Source organism: Coregonus lavaretus, assembly GCF_964263955.1.
Source record: "Coregonus lavaretus genome assembly, chromosome: 13".
NCBI lineage: Eukaryota > Metazoa > Chordata > Actinopteri > Salmoniformes > Salmonidae > Coregonus > Coregonus lavaretus.
This window is the reverse complement of record NC_140000.1, coordinates 36,190,756-36,208,412: the sequence shown is the minus strand read 5'-3', so window position 1 is coordinate 36,208,412 and position 17,657 is coordinate 36,190,756. Positions and strand designations below refer to the sequence as shown.

At 42.2% G+C, this 17,657-nt stretch overlaps 1 protein-coding gene across 1 annotated transcript; it reads left to right on the top strand.

Moving 5' to 3' along the window:
* The first annotated feature begins 873 nt into the window (after positions 1-873).
* LOC311140381 (L-lactate dehydrogenase B chain-like) lies at positions 874-12,819 on the top strand. Its single transcript, XM_084175412.1, has 8 exons — positions 874-1,113; positions 9,495-9,634; positions 9,945-10,062; positions 10,292-10,465; positions 10,755-10,928; positions 11,273-11,390; positions 11,786-11,909; positions 12,062-12,819. The coding sequence occupies exons 2-8, from the start codon at positions 9,506-9,508 to the stop codon at positions 12,227-12,229; spliced, it is 1,005 nt and encodes a 334-aa protein (XP_084031538.1). The 5' UTR covers positions 874-1,113; positions 9,495-9,505; the 3' UTR covers positions 12,230-12,819.
* Positions 12,820-17,657: the final 4,838 nt, after the last annotated feature.

Below are 17,657 nucleotides of genomic sequence, written 5' to 3'. Positions count from 1 at the left end.
CCAAGAGGCTTCTAAACAGCTTCTACCCACAAGCCATAAGACTCCTGAACATCTAATCAAATGGCTACCCAGACTATTTGCATTGCTGCTACTCTCTGTTTATTGTCTATGCATAGTCACTTTAATAACTCTATCTACATGTACATATTACCTTAATTACCTCTACTAACCGGTGCGGTACTGCTGCTCTTTAATTATTTGTTACTTTTATTTTGTATTATTTTATATTGTATTTTTTGTGATTTATTTGTTGGTATTCTTTCTTAAAACTGCACTGTTGGTTAAGGGCTTGTAAGTAAGCATTTCACTGTAAGGTCTACACCTGTTGTATTCGGTACATGTGACAAATAACATTTGATTTGATTTAATAGGCCTATCATATACCTACACAGTACAATAATAAAGCATAGACTTGATGATACAGTACATGCACATAACGTTTTGTAACAACCAGAGATTGAGTCCTGGGGAGATAAATTGAATTAATGTATTTATATGTAGTCGTTGCTATCACAGAAGAGCAGCCCTTCATTTCCTTTTCTGTGTGTGTGCAAATGTTGAACGTGGTCCAACGGTCATACGTGGTCCAACGGTCATGGCTGGAAGGGATATCGTTTCTGTCAAAATACGTCAAAAGTTGTTGTTTTTTCGTGCATTTTAGCTAATCCTAACCGTTTCCTTGCCTTTAACAAGTCAAATCTGACAAAAACGTTATCCCATCTAGCCAAAGCCTGGTCCAACCGTCTGTCAACATATTTCACAATCTCAATTGCATTTTCTCGCGTCCTCTCTCATAGTCCTCGCTTTCTCAAAACCCATTGGATGAGAAAGCCAGAGGTTCCGCCCCTCTGACCTTCTCCTCCAATGGGTTTTGAGAAGGAGGCGAGGAGCGGACCCGAGGAGGATGCAATTGAGATTTCCCCGTGTCAAACTCAGCCAGTGGTCAAGCCTTTTGTTGCATCCTCCTCTTTCTCTCGCTAAAAGAACTTTAAACCCCGCACTGCACAAGTGAAGTCAACACATCCTCTTACTACCTGTCGTTCGACGCTGCTTCACTCGCCTGCCTCTTTGGAACAAAAAGGATATAACCGCTCTTTAAAATCTCTGCTAAAGGTAAGTATCTAGCTACAGCCGGTGTTTGCTTTGACTTGAGTGAATTCTTATACATTTTCTCTTCTGTCATGTGACGCACTACTTACTCATCACTTTGCTGGATGCTCAAAAATGCACGTAGGCCTACACACTTTTTGGATACATTCTGTAGCTTGTAACCTGGTTGCAACAGCCTAAATAATGTTATTTATATCTTTGCTTCGTGAGCGACTCCGTTTTGAACATGACAAAGTTATCGTGTTACGGAATGTCATTTGTAGACGTGGTTAATGATTGACTACTTCAATATTAGCTTGAACTGTGCAGAGTGACAAACGAGGTGAAGGTTATAGATTTTCTGCCATCTTGCAGCCGACTAGTACAAAAAAAGCATCCGGCGTCAAGGACGATGGAAGGACTATTGGGTCAATGTGATTACAAAAGTGTATTAAACATTGGCCTATAAGGACATAGCTACGTTTTTATAGGGAATTATAATTTACCTATTGTGATGTCAGTTATCGCATACCCGACATTTTGAGGCTTCAATATTTTTTATATGAACAAGCCTATTAGTATTAATAGGCCTCTATGGGGCGAGTCCAGGCCAGCAAGGCCCCAATATATTTTTGGTATCTCAGATTGTTCTGGCAATCATCACATAGAAACTTAATTGGGACGAAGTATGTTTGATATCCTTTTTATATTTGTATCATAAACCATTTTTGAGAAGATCATAATGAAAGTGGCAATTTTAAGCCCTTTTTAGACTACATGCCCTCTATCAACCGTACATGAGACAGACATCTTGGTGTTATACATTTACATTTAAGTCATTTAGCAGACTCTCTTATCCAGAGCGACTTGCAGTAAGTAGTGACTGCATACATTTTTCGTAGCTAGAGGTCCCCCGTGGGAATCAAACCCACAACCCTGGCGTTGCTCTACCAACTGAGCCACACGGGACCCATTATAGATAGTCCTTAGTTTGCTCTAAAATATGGATGGCTAGATTCTGAAATACATTTTTTCACATTAATATTTTTAAAGTTGAATAAATGAATGTGAATATCTCAAATACCCTTTTTGATTTTGTTAATATTAACACATTGTTTTAAACAATGTACTCTACAAGTACATCACATTTCCAGAATGCATGCCCTGTGACTTTTAAGTTAGGATAAATGTCATGAGCACCACCAACAATGGGAATGGGAAAATGGATTTAAAGGGAACTCCCTCTGCTGGCGGTTTGCTGAATGTGCAATCCTGAAGGAGGGCTGGAATTGGTTAAAGGGGAAGTTTACTTTATTTGAACCAAATCTCTATTTTTGTTGTAAATGGCATGTTATAGACTTATTTTTTTAGGGGGAAGATCAGCTTTAATATTGCAGATTGTGGCTTTATCAATGTAATTGTCTGCATCATACAGTTGAAGTTTACATACACTTAGGTTGGAGTCATTAAAACTCGTTTTTCAACCACTCCACAAATTTCTTGTTAACAAACTATAGTTTTGGCAAGTCGGTTAGGACATCTACTTTGTGCATGACACAAATAATTTTTCCAACAATTGTTTACAGACAGATTATTTCACTTTAAATTCACTGTTTCACAATTCCAGTGGGTCAGAGGTTTACATACACTAAGTTGACTGTGCCTTTTAAACAGCTTGGAAAATTCCAGAAAATGATGTAATGGCTTTAGAAGCTTCTGATAGGCTAATTGACATCATTTGAGTCAATTGGAGGTGTACCTGTGGATGTATTTCAAGGCCTACCTTCAAACTCAGTGCCTCTTTGCTTGACATCATGGGAAAATAAAACAAAATCAGGCAAGACCTCAGAAAAATAATTGTAGACCTCCACAAGTCTGATTCATCCTTGGGAGCAATTTCCAAACGCCTGAAGGTACCACGTTCATCTGTACTAACAATAGTATGCAAGTATAAACACCATGGGACCACGCAGCCGTCATACCGCTCAGGAAGGAGACATGTTCTGTCTCCTAGAGATTAACATACTTTGGTGCGAAAAGTGCAAATCAATCCCAGAACAATAGCAAAGGACCTTGTGAAGATGCTGGAGGAAACAGGTACAAATGTATCTATATCCACAGTAAAACGAGTCCTATATTGACATAACCTGAAAGGCCGCTCAGCAAGGAAGAAGCCACTGCTCCAAAACAGCCATAAAAAAGCCAGACTACAGTTTGCAACTGCACATGGGGACAAAGATCATACTTTTTGGAGAAATGTCCTCTGGTCTAATGAAACAATAATAGAACTGTTTGGCCATAATGACCATCGTTATGTTTGGAGGAAAAAGGGGGTTGCTTGCAAGCTGACGAACACCATCCCAAACATGAAGCACGGGGGTGGCAGCATCATGCTGTGGGGGTGCTTTGCTGCAGGAGGGACTGATGCACTTCATAAAATAGATGGCATCATGAGGAAGGAAAATTATGTGGATATATTGACGCAACATCTCAAGACATCAGTCAGGAAGTTAAAGCTTGGTCGCAAATGGATCTTCCAAATGGACAATGACCCCAAGCATACTTCCAAAGTTGTGGCAAAATGGCTTAAGGACAACAAAGTCAAGGTATTGGAGTGGCCATCACAAAGCCCTGACCTCAATCCTATAGAACATTTGTGGGCAGAACTGAAAAAGCATGTGTGAGCAAGGAGGCCTACAAACCTGACTCAGTTACACCAGGTCTGTCAGGAGGAATGGGCCAAAATTCACCCAACTTATTGTGGGAAGCTTGTGGAAGGCTACCCGGAACGTTTGACCCAAGTTAAACAATTTAAAGGCAACGCTACCAAATACTAATTGAGTGTATGTAAACTTCTGACCCACTGGGAATGTGATGAAAGAAATAAAAGCTGAAATAAATCATTCTCTCTACTATTATTCTGACATTTCACATTCTTAAAATAAAGTGGTGATCCTAACTGACCTAAGACGGGGAATCTTTACTAGGATTAAATGACAGGATTGTGAAAAACTGAGTTTAAATGTATTTGGCTAAGGTGTATGTAAACTTCCGACTTCAACTGTATGTATGTGTGGTGTGATGTGATGGTTTAGGGATTTTTTTATATAAAAAGGTTCTTACTGTGGAATGCAGTATTTGCTTTTCGCCAGGCATGATGGGACCCATGTCTTCCAAAAGGTTGACTCAAGTTTGCCAAAAAGCACCTGGATGATCATCAAGACTCTTGGAAGAATGTTCTATGAACAGATGAGTCGAAAGTATAACTTTTTGGACAACATGGGTACCATTGTCTTGCTGGGTCCCATGAATTCTACTCTGTATAAGAGAATTCTACAGGAGAATGTCAGGCCATCCGTCTGTGAGCTGAAGCGCAGCTGGGTCATGCAGCAAGACAATGATCCAAAACACACAATCAAGTCTACATGAAAATGGCTAAAAAGCAACAAAATTGAAGAAGCTGATTTAAACAGCATGATCATTACACAGGAGCATCTTGTGCTGGGGACAAAAGTCCACTAAAATGTGCAGTTTTGTCACAACACAATGTGACAGATATTTTGAGGGAGCGTGCAATTGACATGCTGACTGCAGGAATGTCTGCCAGAGCTGTTGCCAGAGAATTGAACGTTAATTTCTCTACCAAAGTCGTTTTAGAGAATTTGGCAGTACATCCAACCGGTCTCACAACTGCAGTATGGCGGCGTGTGGGTGAGCGGTTTGCTGCTGTCAACGTTGTGAACAGAGTGCCCCATGGTGGGGTTATGGTATGGGCAGGCATAAGCTACGGACAACCAACACAATTTTATCGATGGCAATTTGAATTCACAGAAATACAGTGACAAGCTCCTGAGGCCCATTGTGAAGTCCTTTTTAAATGTTATTTTTTTTGTGTCTGTGACCAACCGATGCATATGTTTTTCCAAGTAATGTGAAATCCATAGTTTAGGGCCTAATTTATTTATTTAAATTGACTGATTTCCTCATATGAACTGTAACTCAGTAAAATCTTTGCATGTTGCGTTTATATTTTTGTTCAGTATACATAATGATGTGTCTTGGGATTGCCCCTTCAGTCCACTGTGAATAGGCAGCCTCTGACCCCAGCCATAGGACCATTATCCACCCATTTGTCTAGTATTTTGTTAGCCAATTTCTATAGGCTTGTTCTGTGATTGACTGACGAGGTGAACACATTGTGCCAGGCAAGCAGTCCTCATGGGCAAGCCTCTGTTTCCCTCTCGCAGTGTCTAGACTTGACAGTTCATGCAGCTTTAGTATTCTCATCAGAGTACTGATTATGGAATTCCGAACGTATCATGTGTCTATGCCTACATTTAAATGTGTCCGGATTGGCTTTTCCCACGCTATATAAAGTTCCAGAGTGGGATCTCTGCTACTTTTAGAGTTATGATCCAATTTGTATGCATTACCAACAGAGTGAATGTGAAAATGGATTCCAAATGGTTGCCCTCTGCTGGTGATTTGCAGGATGTGATACAAGCAAAAGGAGGTCTGTGATTGGTTACATTGCCTACTATATCAATTTCTCTGTGTACAATGGGCAATAACTTTAAAACTAGCAGAGATCCCACTCTGGAACTTTATGCCTGTAGAGTATATTATGTTTAGCAATATATTACAACATTTGCCCAAATAAAAAAAATAGCATTTTCAATATTCATATTTGTCTATATTCATAAATGTTATTGAAATCAAAATACTACTCATTAAAGAGCAAGCGATAAAGCTTCATATGACACCAACTTTTAATTTGCAGAACCTACAGATGAAACTTTATGGACTCTTAAAGGAGCATTGCAACTTCAATTAATTATTTCTCAATTATGCTTTAAGATGCAAATGTAAAATATATGTCAATCTTTCCTCCAAAGGACCCTTCTAGGGATAACATTTTAGTGAAAATCCTGGGGGTGTTTTGTTCTTGTTGTGAGGAATCACCCATAGATATATCTGTCCTTCATTTTCAGAAGATTAAAATATATTAAGACATTTATCAGAGGGTGCACTGTTTTCATATTAAAGATTTGCAGTAACATTACTATTACCAATCACATACACACACACACACACACACACACACACACACACATCTGGGTCATGCTACTCACTATAGGGCTAGGCCCACTAGTCACACTGTCATGTAAACCTATAATAGAACAGATGTCTTCAGCTGAAGTTCTGTTCTATTAAGATCAAATTCTAATAACACCGTTGCATGACCTTTGTCACTCTCCTGCCTCTGGACTCCAGTATCCTTTTTAGCTGCTGTTGGAGGATTAAGGATACTGTTGGCAAACAACTCTAACTCATCACATTTTATTTGTCACATGCTTTGTAAACAATAGGTGTACATCTGTTGTTTAAGAAGCGTGACAAATGTTTGAGTTGTTGGCTAACTGTGGTAACTGCCTCTCACATGGAATAGCCTAGATATTTGCGAACAGAGCAACTCTCCCACTGACTTCACTTATCGCACAAGTTTGTGTGTGTGCGCGCTTCAGCAGATGGAGGGGGCAGTGTGTTTGTGGATTGTAATTTAGCCTTGGGGCCTAGAGATGGATTAGGGTGACCGCACAGGCACTGCCAGTGTGTGTGTCAGACCCTTGTTTTGGGGGGGACAGTTACTGTATGTTCTCTGGTGTGCCTTCGTCCGTCCTGGATCATATTGGACCTCAGGGGGACCTCCTGTTGGACAAGGGGGATAAAGTGGCTAAATCTGGGGCTGTGGAAGTAGGAAAGCTCCCTGCTGCCTTTGATCCCTGGTAGGCCTTGCATGGGACTCCTCTGCTCTATCCTAGCCTGGCATGATCACTACTTGGTGGTGCCTGTATCTGGCAGCAAGGAATCTCGCCAAACAAAGCAAGAATTCCTGTCCTGTTTGAGGATTGTTCGTCTGATAACCAGGCAATGTCAGGCCGTCGGGATTGGCTTCTTATGAAATGACCCTGGCTTAGTTGCTGCTTCAGATTGTTACATATGTCGATCTTCTATGATATTCTAGTAATATGACGAAAGGACATAACATGATGATAATTGTCCTTGGAAGTTGATGTATTTAATATTGAGGCGGGTTTTGATAGTTAGTTAGTTAGTCAGTCATGTGTTTACATGGTAGGGACTGCTCAGTAAGGATGGTTGTAACGGTAAGATGTCCAGGCTTTTGATTCCAAAGATCCGCTCGTACTGTAGGTCTCCTGCTGGGGTTTAGTGTGTGTGTGTGTGTGTGTGTGTGTGTGTGTGTGTGTGTGGGCCTATATGCTGTGGGTTAGAGTTGCGTGCCAAGGTGTGCTATGGATAAGCAGCAGGACTTACAGTGCATTCGGAAAGTATTCAGACCCCTTGACTTTTTCCACATTTTGTTACGTTACAGCCTTGTTAGAAAATTGATTTTAAATAGATTTGTTTCACTCAATCTACACACAGTACCCCATAATGACAAAGCAAAAACAGGTTTTTAGAAATGTTGCTAATTTATAAAAAATTTACTGAAATATGACATTATTACAGCCTCAAGTCTTCTTGGGTATGATGCTACAAGCTTGGCACACCTGTATTTGGGGAGTTTCTCCCATTCTTCTCTGCTGATCCTCTCAAGCTCTGTCAGGTTGGATGGGGAGTGTCGCTGCACAGCTATTTTCAGGTCTCTCTAGAGATGTTAGATCGGGTTCAAGTCCGGTCTCTGGCTGGGCCACTCAAGAACATTCAGAGACTTGTCCCAATGCCACTCCTGTGTTGTCTTGGCTGTGTGCTTAGGGTTGTTGTGCTGTTGGAAGGTGAACCTTCGCCCCAGTCTGAGGTCCTGAGCGCTCTGGAGCAGGTTTTCAACAATGATCTCTCTGTACTTTGCTCCGTTCATCTTTCTCTCGATCCTGATTAGTCTCCCAGTCCCTGCTGCTGAAAAACATCCCCACAGCATACGGTGCCAGGTTTCCTCCAGACGTGACACTTGGCATTCAGGCCAAAGAGTTCAATCTTGGTTTCATCAGTCTAGAGAATCTTGTTTCTCATGGTCAGTCCTTTAGGTGCCCTTTGGCGAACTCCAAGCGGGCTGTCGTGCCTTTTACTGAGGAGTGGCTTCCGTCTGGCCACTCTACCATAAAGGCCTGCTTGGTGGAGTGCTGCAGAGATGCTTGTCCTTCTGGAAGGTTCTCCCATCTCCACAGAGGAACTCTGGAGCTCTGTCAGAGTGACCATCGGCTTCTTGGTCACCTCCCTGACCAAGGCCCTTCTCCCCCGATTGCTCACTTTGACCGGGCGGCCAGCTCTAGATCTGTGCCTTGACACAATCCTGTCTTGGAGCTCTACGGACAATATCTTTGACCTCATGGCTTGGTTTTTGCTCTGACATGCACTGTCAACTGTGAGACAGGATGCACCTGAGCTCAATTTCGAGTCTCATAGCAAAGGGTCTGAATACTTATGTAAATAAGTTATTTTATAGATTTGCACAAATTTCTAAACCAGTTTTTGCTTTGTCATTATGGGGTATTGTGTGTAGATTGAGTATTGTTTTTGAATAAGTATCAATTTTAGAATAAGGCTGGAACAAAATGTGGAAAATGTCAAGGGGTCTGAATACTTTCCAAAGGCACTGTACGTTGACCAATAATGGTTTGCTCGTCTTTAATTGGGCTACAGTATATCAAGCTATATACACTAACTGCACTAGAGTAGCTCTGTAAAAATAGCAGGACATTTTAGAAACGTGACAAGTAATCCACTATATACTATGCAAAATGCTTTCCAAATGGTTAGGAAATGTGTCAAAACAAGACCTGAATAGGGTTTTGTCTGAACCTTGGCCTCAAACACTAGGATCAGACCTAGGTTCAAATACTATTTAGTGTAGGCTATTTCAATTTCTTTCAAGGACATTTCGAAATATGTATTTGGATATGTTTTCTTTGAAAATAGGCTACAAGTAGTTGAATATTGGAATGCATTTTCAAATATTGAAATACTCCATGCATTTGAACCCAGGTCTGTTTGGTCCTAGGGGTATTTTAATTAATGTATTTGGAAATTAGTAGTTAGGCTATTTTTATAGGAAGTTATTTGAAAATACTTGAAAATATTTCAAAAGTAGCTGATTTGGCCACATTCTTTAAAAATACTTACATTTATTTGAACCCAAGTCTGACTAGGATATTGGTTTTGACTTAGTCTGGAGTAAATCAATTAAATACAGTAGGGTTTGTTTGATTGGCTTAAGAAATAGATTTCTTGGGTTGGATTCCCAGACACAGATTAAGCCTTTGCCTGGACTAAAGAGGTGTGCTCAATGGTGAATGTCAATTTGCTTGCTTTTCACAGCAGTTTTCAGTTGACGAACCTTGATAACTAGACTAAAGGTTCAACGCTATCTCCTTCCCTCCCTCCAGCGTCGTGGATCATGTCGTCTGTGATGCAGAAGTTGATCACCCCCATGGCCAGCGGCCCCGCTGAGCCCCCTAGGAACAAGGTGACCGTGGTGGGGGTGGGCATGGTGGGTATGGCCTGTGCCGTCAGTGTCCTCCTCAGGGTAAGTCTGACTATATCACTGTCTTACTGCTACTTTACAACTGCATTACTACTCTTACTATTGCGTTATAAGTACTTTACAAGTACATTAGTACTAGTTTACTATGAGTTTACCTCTGAATTACTACTATTGTGATACCAACAAATAGTTACTACTCAGTTATTATGTAGGCTAGTTGTAATTGTTGATTTTTACCATGTCATTTCTAAGTAAAGACCAGGTATTCATGACCAAACTATCCTTCCTCTCCTTCTGGCCCTTCTCCTCCTCTCCACCCCTACCTTCTCCTTCCCCCTCCTCCTTCCTGTAGGACTTGGCTGATGAGCTGGCTCTGGTTGATGTGATGGAGGATAAGCTGAAGGGAGAGATGATGGACCTGCAGCACGGCAGCCTCTTCCTCAAGACATCTAAGATAGTAGCTGACAAAGGTAAGAGAATCCCCTTTGTGTGTATGCCACTGGAGTGGCTCAGAGCCAAAATAGCGGAATATGTATGTATTTTGCCATTGCAAGTGTAATGCAGCCTGTTTTGAAATGAGTCCTTGCCAGTTTAAGGTTGATTGCCATTCATTGATTGCCATTTTGACTTTTCTTCCTGCTAAATGTGAAATGGAAAAATTATTCTTAATTCAATTCCTCTTTCCCCATCTCTGTCCAGACTATGCCGTGACGGCTAACTCCCGCATCGTGGTTGTGACCGCTGGCGTGCGTCAGCAGGAGGGAGAGAGCAGGCTCAACCTAGTCCAGAGGAACGTCAACATCTTCAAACACATCATCCCCCAGATCGTCAAACACTCCCCCAACTGCACCCTTATCGTGGTGTCCAACCCAGGTACAGACACAGACAGACAATTTAAATCTTGGACACAAGCTAAGTTGTTTCCATCATTATCCCCTAGATTGTGTTGTCCAACCCAGTCCCAGCATTCCACCCTTATCAACTACTACAGTATCACATCACACCACTCCACATTACAAGATGAGAGAGAGGGCACTGTGACAAGAGTGGGGTGGCAGGGATGGGCAGTCATTCGTTAACGTTGTCAAGGATAAGTGTGTAGGCATCCGTGTGTGTTTGTGACCCTATCCCCAACTCTATCCCCATCTCTCCCTACCCCTAGTGGACGTGCTGACCTATGTGACATGGAAGTTGAGCGGCCTGCCCAAACACCGTGTCATCGGCAGCGGCACCAACTTGGACTCCGCCCGCTTCCGTTTCCTGATGGCTGAGCGCCTGGGGATCCATGCCACCAGCTTCAATGGATGGGTGCTGGGAGAACACGGCGATACCAGCGGTGAGTAGTGGTGATGAAAGTGATGATTGGTCCTGGTAGAGCACAGAGACGCAAGCGGTGGGGATGATGGTGATAAGAATGGTGATGTCTGTTGAGTGCATACTTTAGTGGGAATCTGAGCGCATGTGTGAACTTCTTGTCACACCCATTAAGCCACAAGGCTGTTGGCAGCTTTAACAGCTTTTAAAACAAAAGTACTTGTTTTGGCATTTTTACATCACTCTGCACATCCAGTTCTATGGCCGAAATAATGAGTTATGAATAAGTTGGTTGAGTCTGCTTGTGTTTTAAATGGGAAATTCAAATATTTTCTGGGTAAATGAATAAATAAATGTCTGTGTTAGTCCCTGTGTGGAGCGGTGTCAATGTGGCTGGAGTCAACCTGCAGAAGCTGAACCCAGAGTTTGGCCTTGACGGAGACAAAGAGGACTGGAAGGCCACCCACAAGGAAGTGGTCGACAGGTGTATATACCCTAAACCTATCCCTAGCTCCATCCAGAGTCTAAATATGCACCTCCCACTCAACCTAGCCCTGGTAGTAAAGCTGGAGTTTACACCATATTGCGCACCACCTTGTGATTCATTCATATCTACTGGAGCTGTCAAGGTGTAAGGGCTAAAGTAAGGAGGATATCAGGCTAATTTTTGGTATCATTAAAATAACTAGTTCTACTGATATTGTATACTAGAATAAGTATCAAAGCTCGCACTCCCTTCCATTTTATTTATTTAGAATTAACCTTTTTATTTGAGTTAATGTTCATGCAGGTTCCTCCATTAAGAGAGAGACCTGTTCAAGATGGCAACAGTCGGACGTAGATGTTGACTGACAGTGATTGTTTTGTGTGCTCCTCCAGTGCCTATGAGGTGATCAAGCTGAAGGGGTATACCAACTGGGCCATCGGCCTGAGTGTGGCTGACCTCACTGAGAGCATCATCAAGAACATGAGCAGGATCCACCCTGTCTCCACCATGGTCAAGGTGAGGGGATTACACCCACAGACATGTGCGTGCAGACACACGCACAGTTACACACACATTATGCGCATGTACGCATGTAAACCCACACAGAGCGAATCAAATGCACACATTTCTATGTGATAATGACTGACTGCTGTGTTTTGTTTCCCCAGGACATGTATGGTATTGGTGAGGAGGTGTTCCTGTCCCTGCCATGCGTGCTGAACAGCAACGGAGTGGGCAGCGTGATCAACATGACCCTGACTGACGCGGAGGTGGGCCAGCTGAAGAAAAGTGCAGACACACTCTGGGGCATCCAGAAGGACCTCAATGACATCTAGACACAACACACACCAAACCAACAACCCATAGGTGGACGGACTTCACACCTCTACCCTCCCTCCGTCTCCGATGCAGTGACTCCCAGACCTAGTTCCAGCCCTCCTCCGATCTACTGTATCCATCCCCCTTTCATCTTAATCTACTGGTATAAACTCTTCCTTTCACCCCCACCTTTCCCTTTGTAGGATGTTGCTGTGGTGTTTCCATGCTAGGTACTGTGTGAACCAGTATGACTGTACGTACCCTCATTGGGTTCATGTGTTGAAGCTATTGTACTATGATCAAAAAGAAGTGTTGGCTTTATCCTCTTTCATTTGCACTGTTCTGTTCACTCCCTTTAGGGATTGCAGAAACAAAGACCCTATAACTCGGTCACATCCTGTCAGGGAGCAGAGGTGTTGGTTATTGTGCTAGGTGAGGCGAGATGTTCAGTATGTTTTTTTCTGGCAGTCAATGTCAAAGGGAGAAAGAGGTCAGGGGTGGAATCAATCGAAACATCCTACTTGAGTATCATACTGTAACTATCATGTTGATTGTGTAATGAATGACAAGAAACAATGAGTGACTTTAATAAATATTTGAACCTTTATGAAGAATTGTGTCCAATGACTGAAATGTCCTTCAGTAAACTGGGCTACAGAATGCCTCCCTCTGGTTAGGTATCTCAACTAAATGATCTGACATTTAAAGATCCCTTTTCATGTTTTTAGTCACATAAACCTTCAAATTAATATTGACAATATGTTCAGTAGAGAAACATTCTGTCAATTAGGCAACACTACTGCATGTTCAATCACAGAACCATATTGGCTTTTACATTGCTTTTCTTCCCAACCAACAAATTGCGGCGCTGTCCACTGGTTTGTGGTGCTGAAACGCATCTAGCCGATTCAAGGCAATTCTCTTTCCTTATCCTCATTACAAGGTGTAAGAATTACATTACACAAGACAAGTACACAACTTTTATTCAGCAGACTTATGCATTTCCCAAACCCACCTTTTATAAGTAGACAATATGACACACCTTCTCCTTACATCATGAGTGACTTGTTATAACAATGCTGCTATAACAGTAAGAAATTGACCATATCCATTGGTTCCTTCTTTGGAAGAGAAACTGCTTGTCCATTTAGGCAGGACCTTCTAGTTCTCGGAGGTAGAGTAGAATAGGCAACAGTTTGCTTGTCCTGGATCTTATGAGGTTGGCCTTGAATGGGTTAAATTTGTCGCGCTTTCCAAATCGGAGCCCGAACGGGTTGAAGTTGAATTTGCTGGTCCGAGTTAAACGATGTTTGCAGATCATTTGTCGCTGGTCTTCATCACCCTCTTTCAAAAGGTAACAAATGTTAGCATCGTCAGGTAAATTCGGACTGACAGCCTCGCTTCTCATCACCACAGAGTGCCCCTCTTGCGCCTTAGCAGGTGTACGGTATGTTCTGAGAAATGGGAGAGCATCAAATTATAAAATCAAATTTTCTTAGCTTATTACTTTAGGATATTAAAAAGTTTGGCTCAGGACATTATGAGATGAAAATGACATAAGATATCAAAAAGTCAATATATTAAATCAAGAAATTACCTGGGATATCCGTCCACCCAAATCCATGCATTGGAGTTCCCAATGTTCCATACTGGCGAATTATCGCACAAACCAGGAAAAATGCCAGCATTCTCATTCTGTCAAAATCCAGTGATCACACTTCGCATCCAACCAATGCAGCAATAAACTATATGTGGTCATCTACACTAAGATGTCTTTATTTGATGCATGACGTGTATTCTCTGCCTTTTATATTTCTGTCTGTATGCCCCGGATTGTTAGATGACAGCGGATGAGTCGCGTTCACGTCGTTGTCCACTGCTTAGTGGTACTGAAATGAATAATTCATTACCTTCTAGGAAATGTTGACAATCCGCAACAAGGGATGACTTTTCTCTGAAAATATGACGATCAGATGTGGTTGTTGTTGAATTGATGCAGTTTGCTAGAGTGCATGAGAGGATTGAGGGATATGGGAAGATCTTGGCCAGCAGTTTAGACACTAGCCAAATATCAATTATGCGTTTGGTTAAAGTAAAAGATATACATCTATATAAATAACTTCACCCATGATTGATTCTTGTAATGTTGGTCCATCAGAATTGCATATATTCTATTTGACCAACATTCAACCCCATGCGTAAAACGTACAACTCATTCAGGACGCATGGGGGTGCCAAGTGTAGATTTTTTGATGAGAAATTATGCCATATACCACCAATAGGCCTACAGTGAGGGAAAAAAGTATTTGATCCCCTGCTGATTTTGTACGTTTGCCCACTGACAAAGAAATGATCAGTCTATAATTTTAATGGTAGGTTTATTTGAACAGTGAGAGACAGAATAACAACAAAATAATCCAGAAAAACGCATGTCAAAAATGTTATGAATTGATTTGCATTTTAATGAGGGAAATAGGTATTTGACCCCCTCTCAATCAGAATGATTTCTGGCTCCCAGGTGTCTTTTATACAGGTAATGAGCTGAGATTAGGAGCACACTCTTAAAGGGAGTGCTCCTAATCTCAGCTTGTTACCTGTATAAAAGACACCTGTCCACAGAAGCAATCAATCAATCAGATTCCAAACTCTCCACCATGGCCAAGACCAAAGAGCTCTCCAAGGATGTCAGGGACAAGAATGGGCTACAAGATCATCGCCAAGCAGCTTGGTGAGAAGGTTGGCGAGAACAGTTGGTGCGATTATTCGCAAATGGAAGAAACACAAAATAACTGTAAATCTCCCTCGGCCTGGGGCTCCATGCAAGATCTCACCTCATGGAGTTGCAATGATCATGAGAACGGTGAGGAATCAGCCCAGAACTACACGGGAGGATCTTGTCAATGATCTCAAGGCAGCTGGGACCATAGTCACCAAGAATACAATTGGTAACACACCACGCCATGAAGGACTGAAATCCTGCAGCGCCCGCAAGGTCCCCCTGCTCAAGAAAGCACAAATACAGGCCCGTCTGAAGTTTGCCAATGAACATATGAATGATTCAGAGGAGAACTGGGTGAAAGTGTTGTGGTCAGATGAGACCAAAATCAAGCTCTTTGGCATCAACTCAACTCGCTGTGTTTGGAGGAGGAGGAATGCTGCCTATGACCCCAAGAACACCATCCCCACCGTCAAACATGGAGGTGGAAACATTATATGCTTTGGGGGTGTTTTTCTGCTAAGGGGACAGGACAACTTTACCGCATCAAAGGGACGATGGACGGGGCCATGTACCGTCAAATCTTGGGTGAGAACCTCCTTCCCTCAGCCAGGGCATTGAAAATGGGTCGTGGATGGGTATTCCAGCATGACAATGACCCAAAACACACGGCCAAGGCAACAAAGGAGTGGCTCAAGAAGAAGCACATTAAGGTCCTGGAGTGGCCTAGCCAGTCTCCAGACCTTAATCCCATAGAAAATCTGTGGAGGGAGCTGAAGGTCCGAGTTGCCAAACGTCACGCTCGAAACCTTAATGACTTGGAGAAGATCTGCAAAGAGGAGTGGGACAAAATCCCTCCTGAGATGTGTGCAAACCTGGTGGCCAACTACAAGAAACGTCTGACCTCTGTGATTGCCAACAAGGGTTTTGCCACCAAGTACTAAGTCATGTTTTGCAGAGGGGTGAAATACTTATTTCCCTCATTAAAATGGAAATCAATTTATAACATTTTTGACATGCGTTTTTCTGGATTTTGTTGTTGTTATTCTGTCTCTCACTGTTCAAATAAACCTACCATTAAAATTATAGACTGATCATGTCTTTGTCAGTGGGCAAACGTACAAAATCAGCAGGGGATCAAATACTTTTTTCCCTCACTGTACCTATGGGCTAGGCAACATTGAGAAATAGGACTATGCGCTTGAAAAGGCTACATGGACTGAACATGGATTAAGAGCGAGGTCAGGTTTCAATGTGTGGATACACACTACACAGCCCTAACTCTTGGCTGTCACTGGGTATTGTCCAGTTAAACAAACGAATGAGGAGGAGCAAAGTTCAAGCGAACATTGCGTCACGTACAGCCTTCTGCGTCATCATCAGCGGAAATGAACTGTAGGCTACCTAGGTTTTGTTTTTGTCTCAATTACGTTTTTTTCCCTAACATAGACTATTGTTTCAAAACAAAAGTGTAATTTGTGTAATTATTTAGGCTACTGTAATTAATGTCGAGGTCCCTCAATTGCAGACATGATATGCATTTTTATTTATTTTTTATTTCACCTTTATTTAACCAGGTAAGCCAGTTGAGAATAGGTTCTCATTTACAACTGCGACCTGGCCAAGATAAAGCAAAGTAGTGCAATAAAAACAACACAGAGTTACATATGGGGTAAAAAAAACATAAAGTCAGAAATACAACAGAAAATATATATACAGTGTGTGCAAATGTAGCAAGTTATGGAGGTAAGGCAATAAATAGGCTATAGTGCAGAATAATTACAATAGTATTAACACTGGAATGCTAGATGTGCAAGAGATTATGTGCAAATAGAGATACTGGGGTGCAAAAGAGCAAAATAAATAACAATATAGGGATGAGGTAGTTGGGTGGGCTAATTTCAGATGGGCTGTGTACAGGTGCAGTGATCGGTAAGGTGCTCTGACAACTGATGCTTAAAGTTATTGAGGGAGATAAGAGTCTCCAGCTTCAGAGATTTTTGCAATTCGTTCCAGTCATTGGCAGCAGAGAACTGGAAGGAATGGCGGCCAAAGGAGGTGTTGGCTTTGGGAATGACCAGTGAGATATACCTGCTGGAGCGCAGACTACGGGTGGGTGCTGCTATGGTGACCAATGAGCTAAGATAAGGCAGGGATTTGCCTAGCAGTGATTTATAGATGGCCTGGAGCCAGTGGGTTTGACGACGAACATGTAGTGAGGACCAGCCAACAAGAGCGTACAGGTCACAGTGGTGGGTAGTGTATGGGGCTTTGGAGACAAAACGGATGGCACTGTGATAGACTACATCCAATTTGCTGAGTAGAGTGTTGGAGGCTATTTTGTAAATGACATCGCCGAAGTCAAGGATCGGTAGGATAGTCAGTTTTACGAGGGCATGTTTGGCAGCATGAGTGAAGGAGGCTTTGTTGCGAAATAGGAAGCCGATTCTAGATTTAACTTTGGATTGGAGATTCTTTATGTGAGTCTGGAAGTTGAGTTTACAGTCTAACCAGACACCTAGATATTTGTAGTTGTCCACATACTCTAGGTCAGACCCGTCGAGAGTGGTGATTCTAGTCGGGTGGGCGGGTGCTAGCAGCGTTCGATTGAAAAGCATGCATTTAGTTTTACTAGTGTTTAAGAGCAGTTGAAGGCTACTGAAGGATTGTTGTATGGCATTGAAGCTCGTTTGGAGGTTTGTTAACACAGTGTCCAATGAAGGGCCAGA

Bases quoted from the DNA above. Each gene is read 5' to 3' on its own strand.
- LOC311140381 (XM_084175412.1), top strand. From the start codon at position 9,506: ATGTCGTCTGTGATGCAGAAGTTGATCACCCCCATGGCCAGCGGCCCC. The intron at 9,635-9,944 runs GTAAGTCTGACT...TCCTTCCTGTAG, and splicing joins CCGTCAGTGTCCTCCTCAGG to GACTTGGCTGATGAGCTGGC. The intron at 10,929-11,272 runs GTGAGTAGTGGT...TGTCTGTGTTAG, and splicing joins AGAACACGGCGATACCAGCG to TCCCTGTGTGGAGCGGTGTC.